Source organism: Triplophysa dalaica, chromosome 7 (assembly GCF_015846415.1).
Source record: "Triplophysa dalaica isolate WHDGS20190420 chromosome 7, ASM1584641v1, whole genome shotgun sequence".
In the NCBI taxonomy this organism is placed as follows: domain Eukaryota; kingdom Metazoa; phylum Chordata; class Actinopteri; order Cypriniformes; family Nemacheilidae; genus Triplophysa; species Triplophysa dalaica.
In genome coordinates, this window is record NC_079548.1 from 2,711,191 (window position 1) to 2,729,340 (window position 18,150).

The 18,150-nt window shown below is 39.8% G+C and overlaps 2 protein-coding genes across 2 annotated transcripts; one reads left to right on the plus strand and one right to left on the minus strand.

Annotated features, from left to right (window-relative positions):
- Positions 1-1,286: 1,286 nt before the first annotated feature.
- Positions 1,287-12,041, plus strand: gga3b (golgi associated, gamma adaptin ear containing, ARF binding protein 3b). Its single transcript, XM_056752374.1, has 17 exons — positions 1,287-1,529; positions 2,210-2,294; positions 2,369-2,444; positions 2,523-2,621; positions 2,724-2,847; positions 5,708-5,811; positions 5,954-6,034; positions 6,127-6,264; positions 7,162-7,243; positions 7,369-7,485; positions 7,574-7,849; positions 7,931-8,004; positions 8,082-8,197; positions 8,332-8,615; positions 8,690-8,859; positions 8,944-9,054; positions 10,365-12,041. The coding sequence occupies exons 1-17, from the start codon at positions 1,481-1,483 to the stop codon at positions 10,473-10,475; spliced, it is 2,097 nt and encodes a 698-aa protein (XP_056608352.1). The 5' UTR covers positions 1,287-1,480; the 3' UTR covers positions 10,476-12,041.
- Positions 12,042-12,157: 116 nt separating this feature from the next.
- Positions 12,158-18,041, minus strand: nup85 (nucleoporin 85). The gene is made up of 20 exons (XM_056752375.1): positions 17,476-18,041; positions 17,174-17,354; positions 16,924-17,017; positions 16,692-16,848; positions 16,537-16,607; positions 16,416-16,459; positions 16,254-16,323; positions 16,015-16,136; positions 15,798-15,932; positions 15,583-15,705; positions 15,379-15,510; positions 15,135-15,241; positions 14,527-14,610; positions 14,331-14,396; positions 14,105-14,256; positions 13,896-14,013; positions 13,715-13,815; positions 13,434-13,585; positions 12,782-12,871; positions 12,158-12,371 (listed from the first exon to the last, which is right to left on the minus strand). Exons 2-20 carry the CDS (start codon positions 17,204-17,206, stop codon positions 12,273-12,275), a joined length of 1,950 nt encoding a protein of 649 aa, XP_056608353.1. The 5' UTR covers positions 17,207-17,354; positions 17,476-18,041; the 3' UTR covers positions 12,158-12,272.
- Between the last annotated feature and the right edge of the window lie 109 nt (positions 18,042-18,150).

Here is an 18,150-nt window from a genome sequence, read left to right on the forward strand (position 1 = left end):
GAGATGACCATCGGATTTTTAAATGAACACTTCAACTGACTACTAAGTTCACATACTGGTATTTTTTCATTTAACCTTCTTTATTAAGAGTAAGCTTCTCTAGTGTATTTTGTTCACAAAATACATGTGTTACTTCTGTAACCTTTGGAGGTAGACACTTCAGTTTCTGGGGAAGGTTGTGAAATGTCCTACAATAAAAGAGACATAAAATATAAATCCTCACTTTCACACTTGTGCCATAATGAATAGTACAGTACATTTATCTCTTTAACAGATCGTTTCACTTCATCATGTGCTTCATCCTCATTAATAAAGGTAAACTAAATAATAACTAGTGTTAGCAGGATATGTTCATCCACTGTGGGGGCACACACACACATAATACACATCATATTACATTACTGTAATATTCACCTTACTACAGTATATTACAATAAATGTGTGTATATAGTCGTTCAACTTGTGCATTAACTCAATCAGCAGTGTTTCTGAAACCGTTCTCTCTTGTGTAGACAGCAGAATCAGTATAACTCCGTGGCTGAAATGCATTTTTGTGTTACTAATATTTTCGCATAATTATTTCCTAAAACCTACGGAACTCCCTTTATCCATGTTGAACGCGATTGGTTTAGCGATCCGGACGTCACTCGTTCATGTGCACGCGCGCACAAACTAATCTTAGCTTCTGGATCAAAGCTTGAGTTGACAAAGAAACTCCAGGAGCTGCTTCATGGTACAAACAAAGCTTGATCACGTTGGTTTGGTTTTGACAACCCAAAACCAATCCTGTAACCCAGAGTTTGTTCAACTACCATCATGGTACAGGCCCCAGCTCATCAACTTCATGGATGTGTACTAAATACACACAGACCTCAAAATAAAAGTAAAAATGTCCTTAAAATATAGTTGAACTTTCAGTGTCATAAATAAACATACTGAAAATAATTTGCTCTTGTAATCTCTCACATTATTGCTTGCTTTGAACGAATTACTTCAAGTACAATACACAAAACGGGTTTGTACTCAATTTAACGTTAGATGGCAAACCGTTTGTCCAGAAATGTACGGTCAATTTAAATTACGAAAAAATAAGATCACCAACCAAACTACCTCCGTTTACACATAAACCGTTTTTAACTTTCTAATATATTATAATTTAACGAATTTCTTCTGTCCGACAAAAAGCACGCATAGGTCTGTACTAATGATTGCTATGTGGTGAGAGTCCTCGTTCTGGTTCGTTGGTGACTTTTATTTTGTAATAATTTATCCGTCAGAGTCAAGGACCTCATTCCCCATACAGGCAGCTGATGATACTGCCAGCCGAACCACTCTTAAATTAAAATAATAATAATTAGACAGTATATCCGCCACTCGCGGGTTCGGAGGATGTTTGTTTTTGTTATAACCAGTTTAATTTCATGAATGTCTCTGTTATTATTTGTGAGAAATGCGGGGATTTACGGAGTCCGAGCTTTAAATGAAGATCATGGCGTTTCAGGAGGGAGAATCGCTCGAATCTTGGCTCAGTACGTACAGTATTATTCTCATCTTCTACATTTATTAACAGATCACGTTGTAAACAGTCAATATAATAGAAATCAGATGTATGTATCAATATCAGCCTGTCAGTCAGTCTTGTTTTGTAAAATTAGAAATCTTACTATGGCAAAGGGGTATCTCATTAATATTAATAGCCGTTGAGTGACGTCGCTGTTAAACTTCCTGTTGCGTCACGTACACATTTACCATAGTAGGATTTGTTAACTCGCCAGCGCCCAACAATAAACGTTTACACCAATCAGACGTTGCGTGATGTGTATTATTTTATTAGTGTATTTTATGTCGTAAGTGTTTAAGTTATTTTTTCTTCTGACATGACTGATAAAATCAAATAATGTTTTAAAATAACAAAAACGATTGTAAAGTGTCAGAGATTATTTTATAGATATAATGGAGTTTCCAGCTGTTATTGCACATTTAAGGAATGGTGAAATAGATGTTTGCTGCTCAATAAACATGATAATATTTCAAACACATATAATATAACACATTGCAATTTTATAATGAATGTTTCTGTTATTATCTGTCTATAAATATATATATATATTAGTATAAACATACTTTTTTTTCTTGAGAATATTGAGATTCAGACTATTGTGCCAGTGTATCACAGACACGAGTTCAAGCGATTGTTTCTCCTCCACAGACAAAGCCACACACCCGACCAACCGTCAGGAGGACTGGGAATACATCATTGGCTTCTGTGACCAGATCAATAAAGAGTTAGAGGGGTAAATATATCTATACATCCAACGTGACAGAAGCCTTTTATTTGGATTTTCTTTCTAACGCTACGCATTTGTAGTCCTCAGATCGCCGTTCGGCTACTCGTGCACAAAATTCATTCTCCACAGGAATGGGAATCTCTTCAGGCTCTGACTGTAAGTGTACCGTTTATTTACTTAAATCATCAGTTTTTATCAGAGTTGATATGATATGATGTTGATGTGTTCATACAGGTACTGGAGGCTAGTATGAAGAACTGTGGACAGAGATTTCACAACGAAATAGCCAAATATAGGTTTTTAAATGAATTGATCAAAGTGGTTTCACCCAAGGTTAGTACACTTCTGACAGAATATTTTGTGGTTTGTTAAGGAGGGGTATGTGAGATCTTTAATGGTAAATGATTAAACATGTTTTTTTTGTACGTGTTTCAGTACATGGGTGACAGCTCTTCTGATAAAGTGAAGACTAAGATCATTGAGATGATATACAGTTGGACTGTAGCGTTTCCCAATGAGGCCAAAATATCAGAGGCTTACCAGACACTGAAAAGACAAGGTGAGAATTTACCCATCAGCCCCTGCTCTCACTTGGTCATGAATCAGGTTCTTATTTATGTTGAATCTGATGTTCATGTGGAGTCATGTCGGATATGATGTTCATGTCGGATCGGATGTTCATGTGGATTCATGTCATATCTGATGTTCATGTCGGATCAGATGTTCATGTGGATTCGTATCGGATCTGATGTTCATGTTGGATCGGATGTTCATGTCGGATCGGATGTTCGTGTGGATTCATGTTGGATCTGATGTTCATGTCAGATCTGATGTTCATGTCGGATCGGATGTTCATGTGGATTCAAGTTGGATCTGATGTTCATGTCAGATCTGATGTTCATGTCGGATCGGATGTTCGTGTGGATTCATGTTGGATCTGATGTTCATGTTGGATCTGATGTTCATGTTGGATCTGATGTTCTTATCGGATCTGATGTTCATGTCGAATCGGATGTTCGTGTGGATTCATGTTGGATCTGATGTTCATGTTGGATCTGATGTTCATGTTGGATCTGATGTTCTTATCGGATCTGATGTTCATGTGGAATCGGATGTTCGTGTGGATTCATGTTGGATCTGATGTTCATGTTGGATCTGATGTTCATGTCACATCTTGTGTTTTGAGTGGATCTGATGTTCATGTGGATTAATGTTGGATCTGATGTTCATGTCGGATCTAATGTTCATGTGGATCAATGTTGGATCTGATGTTCATGGCACATCTTGTGTTTTGAGTGGTTCTGATGTTCATGTCGAATCGGATGTTCGTGTGGATTCATGTTGGATCTGATGTTCATGTTGGATCTGATGTCCATGTTGGATCTGATGTTCTTATTGGATCTGATGTTCATGTGGATTCGTGTTGAATCTGATTTTCATTTTGGATCTGATGTTCATGTCACATCTTGTGTTTTGAGTGGATCTGATGTTCATGTGGATTAATGTTGGATCTGATGTTCATGTCACATCTTGTGTTTTGAGTGGATCTGATGTTCATGTGGATTAATGTTGGATCTGATGTTCATGTCACATCTTGTGTTTTGAGTGGTTCTGATGTTCATGTCGAATCGGATGTTCGTGTGGATTCATGTTGGATCTGATGTTCATGTTGGATCTGATGTCCATGTTGGATCTGATGTTCTTATTGGATCTGATGTTCATGTGGATTCGTGTTGAATCTGATTTTCATTTTGGATCTGATGTTCATGTTGGATCTGATGTTCATGTCACATCTTGTGTTTTGAGTGGATCTGATGTTCATGTGGATTAATGTTGGATCTGATGTTCATGTCGGATCTAATGTTCATGTGGATCAATGTTGGATCTGATGTTCATGTCGGATCTAATGTTCATGTGGATTCATGTTGGATCTGATGTTCATGTTGGATCTGATGTTCTTATCGGATCTGATGTTCATGTCAGATCTGATGTTCATGTCGGATCGGATGTTCATGTGGATTCAAGTTGGATCTGATGTTCATGTCAGATCTGATGTTCATGTCGGATCGGATGTTCGTGTGGATTCATGTTGGATCTGATGTTCATGTTGGATCTGATGTTCATGTTGGATCTGATGTTCTTATCGGATCTGATGTTCATGTCGAATCGGATGTTCGTGTGGATTCATGTTGGATCTGATGTTCATGTTGGATCTGATGTTCATGTTGGATCTGATGTTCTTATCGGATCTGATGTTCATGTGGAATCGGATCTTCGTGTGGATTCATGTTGGATCTGATGTTCATGTTGGATCTGATGTTCATGTCACATCTTGTGTTTTGAGTGGATCTGATGTTCATGTGGATTAATGTTGGATCTGATGTTCATGTCGGATCTAATGTTCATGTGGATCAATGTTGGATCTGATGTTCATGGCACATCTTGTGTTTTGAGTGGTTCTGATGTTCATGTCGAATCGGATGTTCGTGTGGATTCATGTTGGATCTGATGTTCATGTTGGATCTGATGTTCATGTTGGATCTGATGTCCATGTTGGATCTGATGTTCTTATTGGATCTGATGTTCATGTGGATTCGTGTTGAATCTGATTTTCATTTTGGATCTGATGTTCATGTTGGATCTGATGTTCATGTCACATCTTGTGTTTTGAGTGGATCTGATGTTCATGTGGATTAATGTTGGATCTGATGTTCATGTCGGATCTAATGTTCATGTGGATCAATGTTGGATCTGATGTTCATGTCGGATCTAATGTTCATGTGGATTCATGTTGGATCTGATGTTCATGTTGGATCTGATGTTCTTATCGGATCTGATGTTCATGTGGATTTGTGTTGAATCTGATTTTCATTTTGGATCTGATGTTCATGTCACATCTTGTGTTTTGAGTGGATCTGATGTTCATGTGGATTAATGTTGGATCTGATGTTCATGTCGGATCTAATGTTCATGTGGATCAATGTTGGATCTGATGTTCATGGCACATCTTGTGTTTTGAGTGGATCTGATGTTCATGTGGATTAATGTTGGATCTGATGTTCATGTCACATCTTGTGTTTTGAGTGGATCTGATGTTCATGTGGATCAATGTTGGATCTGATGTTCATGTCACATCTTGTGTTTTGAGTGGATCTAATGTTCATGTGGATCAATGTTGGATCTGATGTTCATGTCGGATCTAATGTTCATGTGGATCAATGTTGGATCTGATGTTCATGTCACATCTTGTGTTTTGAGTGGATCTGATGTTCATGTGGATTAATGTTGGATCTGATGTTCATGTTGCATCTGTTGTTTATGTCACATCTGATGTTTATGTCACATCTGGTGTTTATGTTGGAGCTTATGTTCATGTTCATTCATGTTGTTTTGTGTTTTTTTATCTTTTCAATTCTCAGGACTTGTGATGTCAGACCCAGAGCTGACTGCAGATAAAACTCTCATTCCGTCTCCTCCTGCACGACCCAAAAACCCTGTGTTTGAAAATGAGGATATGGGGAAGGTGATGACATATCTGTGTTCTCTGAATTATCAACCTATATCGAAATACTTGCATCTAAAAAGATACAATCCAAATATAATTAATACAAGTGAATATTATTACTAAGACTTTCAGAAAATATTTTTGACTGTTTTGTTTGCAGTTGTTGGCAGAACTTCTGAGAAGCAAAAACCCAGAAGATCTTCAGGAGGCCAACAGACTCATCAAAAACATGGTGAAAGAGGTAAATGAGGGACCTCTTCTGCTCCGGTAGACCAGTCACATAAACTGTGTTTGGTTCTGCTAAATATGATGAAATGTGTGTTGTGTGTGCAGGACGAAGTCAGGGTGCAGAAAATAAGCAAACGCATGAACACGCTGGAGGAGGTGGACAACAACGTGAAGCTCCTGGGGGAAATGTTGAGTCATTACGACAAAGAGCGCTCGACAGACGCCGACCGTGAACTTATCAAGGTGATATCAGACTCCACACACTTGACCGATGCTGGACGAGACAGATAAATATGTGAATGTGTTGATGTAGGGATGACAGATGTGAAATCTGTGTTCCTCTTCCTGAGCTGCTGAAAATAACATTAATAATATGAGTGTCGTTTTAGGAAAGGAAAGCTTGTCACTCATGTCAAGAGATTTTTTTCTTAGTTTATTTTTATTAATGTAATGAATTCTGTTTTTAGTTTAGACATATTAGTTTTAGATTAATATTAAGCAATTGTATGACGTAATATTTATCATTTTATTATTTATTTATTTATTAATGAGTAATTTTGCTATTTAGGGCTTATTTATTTGACATATCAAGTAATAAAATAATCATATCAAATAATATTAAGGCCTTAACAGTTTTTAAAATATTTTAAATTACATCTTATGTTTTTATTTTTACAATAATACATTTTGTAAATTTCAAGGTGTTCAATTGCAATAACTTTTATATTTTTACATATGTTTTTTCATTTGATTATTTAAATTATTATTTAATATGTTTAATATTGCTGTTTAAGTTTTTAAAAGTTATTTTATTTTTAAGGTAGTTTTTTTGTTTATTTCCAGTTATTTTCCAGATATTTATTACTAATAAAGTCATTTTAGTGCTTAACTGATTTCAGATTCTTGCTATAACTTCTAAACTTTTAACACTTAAAATAATTCCAGTTAGATTTCTATTTTATTCGATTGCGATTTACACAAATGTTTTAATAGTTTTTGCTATCCATAATAACCCTGTACATGACACATATCCAAAAGCTATAAACAAATGTAAAGTTACAGCTGCTCTACTGTTATTTTTATAAGAGCTTGTATTGAAATGATGTAATGTAACCTCACATGACCTGACTGTATTTTCAGGAGCTGTATCAGCGTTGTGATAAACTCAGACGTACAGCGTTTAAACTGGCCACTGAAGCTGAAGACAATGACTCCAGTTTAGGTAAAAGTGTCACAGAAACACAAATACAGACACATTGTGTTCAATGTAGTGTCTAACAGACGTGCACACTTTGAAATGCAGTTGTGTGTTGAGGTAAAGCTGAGTTGTGTGTTGTGTTTGTGCAGGGGATATTCTCAAGGCGAACGATGATTTGTCGAGAGTTATAAACTCTTATAAACACATTGTAGAAGGACAGCCGGCAGACAGTGAGAGTGAAGTGATCAGACCGGCTGTCAGTCAAGGTGACTCATTACACAGAATGCATTTCATTGTGTTTGTTTTTTCCAACAGAAAACAAAATGTAAACATCAATCTGTGTGTGTTTCTCAGGATGTGAGACCACAGGCACACTTATTGATCTGGCCGGTCTGGATGAACCGTCCTCCACCCTGACAGTTCCTCCTTCCACCCTGACAGTTCCTCCTTCCCCCCTTCCTCCTCCTCTGATGTCCTCCATCAATCCCATGACCTCCTCCATCCCTGTCCTGCCTCCTCCTCCTCGTCGATTGGCGGGAGGACCCGCCAGTCAAACCAGCAGCCCCAATCACAAAGCTCTCGAGCAGCAAACCTCTCTCTCGCTGCTGGACGACGAGCTCTTGTCTCTTGGTAAAAGATGTTGTCTTTGTGATCTTTTTTTTAAAAGTAGATGTTCTTCACGAGTGCTGATCTCCTGTCATTTATTTTTAGGGCTGAATGATCCTCCCTCTATGCCAAATAGACCAACGTTGGATGAACTGTCGGGTCAGTGGACGTCCTTACAGGTGGGACAGAGGTGTTGAGACAGAATAAACAGGTTTAAGATGAATTCTAGTTGTAATGTTCGTGTCTCCTCCGTCAGGCTCCTGAACCGAGTCTGGATCTGTTCGGAAGCATCTCCGCTCCGACCTCACACACTCCTGCTGTCAGTCACGGCCTGGAAGATCTCTCCATGCTGGACTTTGGAGGAGGAAAGAGGTAAAGTTCAGCTCGTAGCGGAGCGGTGCTTTGCATGGCAGTTTTTTTTTATGTTTTGCATGAAAAACAAGGAAGCCGAGTGACGTTCCAAACTCTAGACAGAATCACATTTGTTTTTTTATGTGTTTCTTTAGCGTCTCCTCTCTGAGCGGCATCTCTGGTGGCAGCTTTGGTCTTTCTGGAGGTGCGATGGGTCCCTCACCCGCTCCTCTTCCACTCATCAACCCGTTCGTGTGCGCCGCGGTTCCAGGTTCCCCCGTCGTGGCTCGAGCGCAGGCTGCTCCGGGGGGCTCGGCTCCAGGCAGTCCGTTCTTCCACCCGTTCTCATCTACATCTCATTCCATACAGAGCAGCCCGGCGCGGAGCTCAGAGCCCAGCCTGTCCAACCTCCACGTTCCCCTGGAGTCCATCAGACCCAGTGAGTAAATCACACACTGAATCTTAAATCAGGTTGAGCAGAATGTTGATCTGCCGCGCGTCTCGTCTCCTCAGGTAAAGTCTTACCCGTGACCATGTACGATAAAGACGGAGTTCGGATTCTGATGCACTTTGCGATGGATTGTCCGCCGGGTAGGCCGGATGTTCTGGTCATGGTGCTGTCGATGCTCAACACTGCGCCGTTACTCGTGCGGAACGTCGTGATCCAGGCGGCCGTGCCAAAGGTACCTTGGTCACTCTTGATTAACTCTCGCCTACCGTGTGCACTGTAATCATGTGACCTCTGACCTGTGCCGTGTGTGTTTCAGTCTATGCGGGTGAAGCTTCAGCCTCCATCAGGAGCAGAGATCGCGCCATTTAACCCCATCCTGCCCCCCGCCTCCATCACTCAGATCATGCTGCTCGCAAACCCACTGAAGGTGAGAAGATATACACATGCTTACACACACACTTTTACATATTCACAACAAAAATTATTTTAAAGAAATACAAATAATTGCAACAAAAAAAACATATTTATACATGCATTCAAACTTCTTTACACCTTATTCACAACACCTAAATTCACACATGTGGTAGTGCTGTCTGTAATATCAGTTTTTATTGGTCAAAAACTCATGATATTATTGTGATATACTGTATGTGTGTTAGTGATGCGCGGATGGCGGTTAAATCCGCGGGGACTGCGGATGATCCGCAGGGCGGGTCGGGTAATAAAAAAATACATTCAGATTAATTGCGGGTGGATGATATCATATACAATATTAACAACATTTCTCAAAAAATATGAATGTGTTTTAAATGGATTTTTCATCAGGCGCTAATTTGCAGTAATTTAAAGAAATGCGCGCGTGCCGGCGGTGGAGGACGGTCTATTTCCAAAAGCAGAAATGGAGGCAAAATAGTTCAGAGAGAAATGTTAAAAGGGGTAATAAAAAAAAGGTAGAAAAGAAAGGAACCGTTTGGGAGCGTTTTGTCGAAGTGGTTAGCAAGGATGAATCAAGTACTGGGTATGTAACGACTGTGAGGCATTGTATGTTTATGAAAGCCATAAGACTGGTACCTCTAAAATGGTACATCATGTGTGTGTGTGCTAAATCGAAATATTAGATTTAAGTATTTATAGACAAAGACAGTGCTAGAAAATTTACTGAGTAATTTAAGTGATCGGGTCCGGGACGGGTGCGGATATCTATCTAACAGCGGATGCGGATGACATTTTAGCTTATCCGCGCATCTCTAATGTGTGTATATTTTGCTGAATAACTGCAAACAGTCAAGTGCATCTTAAATTTTGTTTATTTTGTGTTTTGATATTTTTTATTCGGCCTTAAATAGAGAAAAAATAGGGCTGTCAATACATAGGAATCTAAAAACTTTTAATAATCTATAGATTTGCAATTTTCTTTGTTTGGTTTTGTTAGGTCATTCTGATTCCTCATACAAATGCTAATATATAGTTTAATCTTTGGGGAATTTGTTAGAAATGTTGTCAGTAGTTCACAGAATGAAATGTTACTGAATTAAACCATGTAACCTATAAATAGTAAATTGAGGGAAACATACATTCAGTTTTTTATTCTTTATATTTTTTGTAAATTAAATTGTGATCAAAGGAAGTCCTTTCATCATTTTTTTCAACATCTACTTTCATTCATCTAGCAGACGCTTTTATTTTGTAATGACAGTGTAACAGTAAGTGTAATGTTGGTGTTTTGATGTGTTTCAGGAGTGTGTGCGTGTGCGGTATAAGTTGACGTATCTGCTGGGAGAGCGTCAGTACACTGAGAGTGGAGAACTGGATGATTTTCCTCCGGCGGATCGATGGGGTTCCCTGTAGAACGTCTGCACCTCTCGGACGTTTTTTTTTAAGTATTTCCATTCATCCGCCCTGTTATTTATTTCTGAATCATCAGTGTTATACTGTAACATGTGAATTCAATGCTTTACTCTTTTCACATCAATTCAAGAGAAGCGTTAACAGAGTAACTGAAAGTCTTGGTGTGAATCTGAGAGACGGAGGTTTTCTCTGTTGCTTGTTCGTGCTAAACACAACAACATGTCAAAGCGTTTGCACTCAACTTCATAGAAAATAAACGGATGTAACGGATCATTTAGAATTCAGGTTGACCTCCTGATGTTGATGGTTTTCTGAAAATGTTTGTTAGGTTTCTTGCTGTTTAAGTGATCTTTTATGATGGGACAGCAGTTAGTAACTGGTGTTACGATGAAAGCCGTGGTTACTGCAGAAGCGGACACTGATGGTGTCACATGAGCACACCGCCGGATTCAAATGCTCTTTTCTTTTCTGGATTCAAAGTTTTCTTGATTTGTTTTCTGATTGATGGTTTTAAGATGTTTAACCCTCCTGTGCTTCAACATTGAATGTGTTTACAGAGATGCTGTGGGTTCACACACACATACAGTCAAGAGTAGCACAATGATACAGTTTACTTTGTTTTTCTGCTTTTATTTATTGCTGATGAAGATCTTGAGGTTGTATGTGTTTGATAGTGAATGATTGTAGCATATTTACTATTTTAAATATTGTTAAAACCTCTCATATTGATGTCATATTTCATGGCAAAATCAATCCGTTTTTTACGTTAAGTGTTCACGTTAGTGCTTTAGAAATTTGGTTCAAAATGTCACTTTAATACCTTACCAAACTAGTTAAAGTTTATTTCTGTTTTATTCTTTAGATTTTCCATGAAATATGACACGGAACCTGAATGTTGAAGTTATTTCTTAAATTCTCAGCTTTTACCAGAATTTGTTAGTTTATCAGACTGGATGTTTGTTCTTGTTGGTTACATAAGCGTCATTGGAAAGCCTTCATGCAATCTGATATTAAAATAGATTTTAAAGATTCACAAAGACTAACAGGTTTTTTTTTTAAATCACATTCGATTTAAAAGGGCAGTTCATCCAAAAACGTCATAATTTATTAACTCTTATGTCATATCAGACCTGCATGAATTTCTTCTGCAGAACACAAAAGAAGATATTTTGAAGAATGTTTACAAACAACATTGAACCTCCATTGTAGGAACGCAAAACCACTGAGACATTTCTCATAATATCGTCTTTTGTTTTCTGAATAAGAAAGTCAGTTTGACAGGACGTGAGAGGGAATAAACAATGACAGGTTTTTTTTATTTGTGGGCTAACTGTCCCTTTAAGAGGGTCAAAGAAAAATAGTATAAAGTTAAAGGTAAAATATAATTTTCATGTTATCGCGCTGCTTCTGAAATGCTGACGTGTCACTTTGTCTCTTCTGAATGGTGAACTACTGTGGAGTGCACAGATGTGTGCGCGTGTTGTATGTAGTGTATATGTAATGTTAGTCACGTCTGTACAGAATAAACCAGATGTTGCTGCATGCAGAATAAAACATTGAAGCAGATGTGAGTTTGTTTTTCGTCACCCTTATTGTTAATGGCCTTTGTTATGATTGGCTCTGTGTACAGACTGTGTTCAACCACACGAAAAGTTAAAATAATAGACAGCACAATAAGAAAATCATGTGAAATGATGTATTTTGCAAAGGTATATAAAAAAAAGACACAACATGTTTATCCAAATAATCTGAGTTATGTACAGTTCACAGACAGCTGGAGGTTTGGATCTGATGGTCTCATGTTTCTATCGTTCCTTCCTTTACGATGGCCATGGCCAGATTGCGAGCCAAAGCGAGTCGCAACAGTTCGGTCTTGGTTAATTCGATATCATCCTCCTAAAAAAAATATAAAAAAACATTCATTCACAACCACACATTTCAAAAATGCTCAGCATACCATACTGTCCTACAAAGGCAAACAGCAGTAACTACACAAAGTTTTCACACAAGCCAGTTACTGCAATTTTGACACTCTTGTATCTCTAAAAGGGGACAAAATTGAACCGGGAGACTGGTCAAAAGACCGAACAGATGTTACAAAGCACATTTTAAACCTTTCTTAGTTTTGTCCAAATGTGTAGTTACAGCACTTTGCCTTTGTAGGGCAGAATACACAACGGCATCACAATATTTTGGATACAATTAAAATAACAGATTATTTCCTCAACATTCAAACAGAGAACATTGAAACTACTAAAAAATTGAAAATGTCTGTCACTGAAAAGTGAGTGTGTAAGTGTTTGTACCGGTGCTGTCTCTTTTGAGTTGTTGGTTCTGGAAGTCAGTTCTTCTAGACAGGACATGAGCTCATACGTCTGATCCACAGAAAAGATCACCTGTAAATGCAAACACAACACGCTTTGAAGATCAATTCACATCAAAGACTGAAGAGAAGACAACGCTGCTGCTCTACTGAGGGTTCAATGATCAACGCTGAATCCTGGAGATGAAGGTGACCATCTCGCTTTGACGTAGGGCTGCTCGATTATGACAAAAATCATAATCAAGATTATTTTGGCCAACATTGAAATCGAGATTATTTAAGATGATTACTCACTAACTTTTAAAACTGCATAAAAAAAACTTGGCTATTAAACTGTGAATTCACTTGAAAAAGAAATGCAACCAGTGTGAATAATAGGGCGTGCGCTGTGGATTTATACCACAAGAAAAGAGAGGATCCTTGCAAAATGGAGTGTGGCACAATAATCATTTTACCTCGATTATTCATTTTTGTAATTGTTGAAGGCCAAAATTGAGGATTACGATTAATTGCACAGCCCTACTTTAACGCACGTTCAGATCTCATGTTTATCTTGTGTTACATTAAGTCACTGAATTGAATTGAAGCATCAGGTGAACGGATGCGATGTTGAGTTCGGGATGCGTGTGCCGTACCTCGGTCTGCTCCAGCAGGGGCAGGGCGTCTGTCAGCAAGGTCATCCACAGACTGCGAGGAGCAATCTTTGCCGTCATAAGGGACAGCAGGAGTTTGGCGGCCTCTGAGAAACGCTTCTCTCCATAAAGCCTGTGGAACTCTCTGTATTTCCCTACCAACACACAAGCCCTCACGCTATTAATACCCAAAGTTTGCAAAGGATTGTGGGTGATTTACTCTTCTGAAGAATCAACAGAGATTCAGTGCATTGCTGTCACAGCAGATCACGCTCACATCCTACCTAAAAATGTCAGTCTGTCACTGAGCAGCATAGCGGGGCCGAGATTATCCAGCAAATCCAGATCTGTGAACGAGCCTTTATTCCTGTAATCCTGAAGAAACCTGAGAAACACACGCACACACAGATGAGCAACACGAGAGCGATGTGATGACGTATTGAACATTATTGCGACCTCTCGGACCTCTCGGAGATGAGTGTAGCAAACGCTGCGTCTTTGGCTCGGATGCTCCAGGACAGAGCGGATCCCAGTCTGTTATTCCTCAGAGATCTTTTAGCCATTATCTTACAGATACTGCGAACTAAACACAAACACACACACACTGATGGTTTTATCTGGGTGTTTTCAGCATGAGTGTGTGTGATGTGATCAGACCGAACACACTCGCTCACCCTGTTCACTCATCTGTCTGTCCTCACAGATCCGCAGGACTTTGAGAGCCTTGCGTTCAGTGTCCAGTGGAATCCTCTCGATCAGTAACTCCAGATACACTCGACCCAGCTCTGGACAGTGATCGAAGTAATCCACCGCCAGCTGCCACAGACTAACACACAGAGACTACATCACCCAGAGATCCTCATTCTGTTCAGCTTTCAATGTGATGAAGGTTTGACTCACCTGTGGTGTGTGAAGAGACCCGAGGCGTATTCCAGAACCAGAAACTCACGCAGGTTAGACCCGAAACTACGCACACACACAATTATTATTTCTAAACCTCACTTACCCAACAGCTTAACTTGTTAAAGGTGCAAACAAGAATGTAAATGTAAATAAAAAGCATTGAAAGTCATGATGTGATGTGTGAGATACGCACTGAAGGTTGTGTGACTGCAGGAGTTTGCAGTGATCCAACAGATCCGTCAGATGAGCCACAAACCACCAGTTATTAATAGCGAAACTGAGGAAACATAACCATGTGTGTGTTAATATCTGCACACCCTTCTGATGCATGTGTGTGTGTGTATACATCTGCGCACCCTTCTGAATCATGTGAGTGAGTGAGTTAGAGATGTGCGGATGAGCTAAAATGTCACCCGCATCCGCTGCTTCAAATAAATTATCCACCCGCAACCCCCCCCGTATAATTTTCTCTGATATAGATATTCGCACCCGACCCGGACCCGATCGTCACTTTAATTACTAATTTCTAGCACTGTCTTTATATCATACACCCGCAACCCACCCGCAATTAATCTGAATGTACTTTTTTATTACCCGACCCACGGATCGATCATCCGCATCGCCCGCGGATTTAACCGCCATCCGTGCATCACTAGTGTGAGTGTATTCACATCTGAAAATTCTTCTGATGGTTGTGTGTATGTATGTGTCTGTGTGTAAACATCTGCACGCACTTCTGATGGTTGTGTGTGTGTTAACATCTACATAGTATTCTGATGTGTGTGTGTGTGTGTTCAGTACCTGCAGTCTTTGATGACCTGATGCAGGTCAAACTCAAACGCTGACAGAAGTATGATGTCCAGAGGTTCCGGTGAAGCCCGCGGGCCCACAAACATGTTCATGCTGGACTGAAACACAATCGATATTCAACATGTGCAGCTTCATATACGAGACTCATCTTAATCAGATGATTTTAGACTTAATCAAATAATCATGTTTGAGGCATTATTAAAGACCGCTTCATTAGTGCTGTGTGTGTCTTTACCTGGGCGTAATAGTGCAGGTCGGGCGGTTTGATCGTCGGGTGACAGAAGAGCAGTCGGGTCACCAGGAAGTGATACCACGTACTCAACAACTCCTTGTGTTCCAGCAGAGCGTCTTCATCACCAACCAGAATCTGAGAGACACGTCACATGATCACAGTGTCTGTAGGGTTACACAGGAGGTCAGCAGAGGTCAGGACTCTTACCTTGCATATGGCCTCTAGGTGATGGTTGCTAGCAAACGTGTTGTCCTGGAGAGAGCGGTCACATTCTTCGTGCCAGTTTCTCCATTTGACGTCAAACTCCGTCAGCGTCTGAGTGCCTGCGAGCTGCACACAAACGCATTAATGAACTTTAGAGCTCCTGATCTAGCGCATAGCCATTTAAGGATCAATCTCACAAAAACACATACTGTACGTACATTAAATATGGGCATGCTCTGTAACAGAGTGTCCATGCGCTTGAACACAGAGCTGCTGTCTGCCCGTAGAGATGCCTGTTTCGACAGGACCTGCCGGGCTTCATCCATACGACCCTGCAGAACCAAACTAATCACCTGCACACAGACAGAGAAAGGGTAAACCAGGACACACATGGTCAGCGATGTTTAAATGTTCTGGAGGTCACAGGCTTCATACCACATCCCAGTAGGAGCTATGTTGAGTAGGGCTGTCGCTCTGTAACACCTCTCTCGCTCTCGTATCCACGTCGGATTTGTGCAGACGCACCCAGTCCAGCAGGTGGAGCAGCAGAGCACCGGCTATACGAACACAGAAAAGGTCAGACAGGTTCTGCTTAAACTCTGATTTTTTAATTCAAGAACACATCTATGGAGAGACAAACAAGCAGTTGGAAGAAATCAGCGTCTGATGTTTACCTGGAGCCGCGTCGATAAAAAGAACCTCACACAAGTTCCAGATGAGCTCAATGGCCAAGAGAATAGAGACCTGCAGAAAACACTGCGTTAAACTTCTCGTCTTCTATAAAAAATAATATTTTCTAACAAACTGTTCTTATATGTGTCATTCAGAGGACAGACCTGATCTCCATACTGGGATGCTAAAGATCTGTCTTGAGCTGAAACTGGAAAAAGAAGAGAGAAATTTAATCAGAGCTGTAAGCGAAATAAATCACATCCCCTTCTGTGAACGGTGTCTTACCGGCGCCCTGCTGAAGTTCTTCCATACACGCTCGGATCACAGATCTGTAGTTCTTACTGATGCTCACAAACCTACAGAAAACACCAAAACAAATCAATCATTCGCATGATGCGAGCAGACACTTCAGGTCGGGTGTGCTTGTGTGGTTCTCTCACTGTGGTTTCTTGTTTTTGCTGGGCTCGTCCTCTTTGATCTTCTGCAGCTCTACAAAGATGTGATGGGACTCATTGAAGAGTTTGCGCAGGATGGGAGAAGAGATGTCTTCATCTTTCCTCACGACGTGCACGAATGGAGAGCCTTTAGACCGAGAACCTGTAAAGAAACACGTGCCAGTGAACAAATGACGACCAGAGGAGACGATCTGAGCAATAATAGAGGCTTTTCTACCTTGTAGCTGGTAGTTCGTCTCGTAGACTAACATATCCCCGGGACCCCATTCAAAACCAATGTGCTGCTGGTTAAACCCAACTCCGGGAATGAGCTGCAGATGCGAGAGATGAAAGTGAACAAATACAACTGCTGTTAAGTTTCTGTCACACACACGATTGAGTTGATGGTAGTTATGATGGACGTGAGCAGCGACAGAGGAGCACATCTGTCAGAAAGAACACGTGATACTGGTTAAATCTGCACTTACGGTCGGGTTTGGCTCCACATCGACCTCTTCCATCACACACTGATATTAATCCTCCTGAGAACGAGTAGAAACTCTATTTTGTGTATTGATCTACGCTGTCAACACAGCGCGCGCGCATTCATCAAGCGCCACTGACAGAAGGACCCAAGCTGCCGGAGAGACGGGGCGACCCGTTAAGCGCCTGAACAGAAATACACATTTACTTTTTTTCTGAAACGTAAATTAAACTATACATTGAAATAACTATTCAACATTTAACAAAAAATATTATGCTTTTAATATTATTATCAGAGATAACTGACCTTATTGCGACGTAGAGGATAAAAATGTATCAGGATCATGTATGCAATTTACAAATCAAATGTTTTTTGTTAGGTTTCCATAATGCTTCAAATTATTAACATAATAAATTCTCAGTTTGGATGAATTACATATTTAATACGGTTTTCTTAAGATGTAACTTATCTAACTGATTTGTAACCTTTACCAAATACAATCATCTAATTTTCTGCATGTATAATCATGTCTGTGGTCATGTTTATTGTAAAAACGTATTTGGGATGTGTTGTTCATGGTGTTGACTTCTATTTCCATTTTATTTGTTTATTTTAAGATTATTTTTAGTAAATTATTCCAGTGAGCTTGGCCTGCAAACTTTGTTTTACCCCATTACACCTATCTGATCAAGTACATGGAGCCTTCAGGCACCTGAGATGAAGTTTACACCGCAGGATCAGGGTTCGACTTCCATGATTTTAATCTCGTCTGTGAGGGACAAAATGGCTTCCCTTCTTCTCCACAGACTAGAGTGAAGAACACTCCCTCTCCCTCACACCCATAAAACACTCAGTGCTCATATTTCTTATGAACGCTGCTGTCGTATTTAAGCTTATATATGTTATATTTAATGCAATAATCGAGGTTTTGCGATACATTTTGTTGAAGAAAATACATTTTGGACTAATGCTCGTTCACGT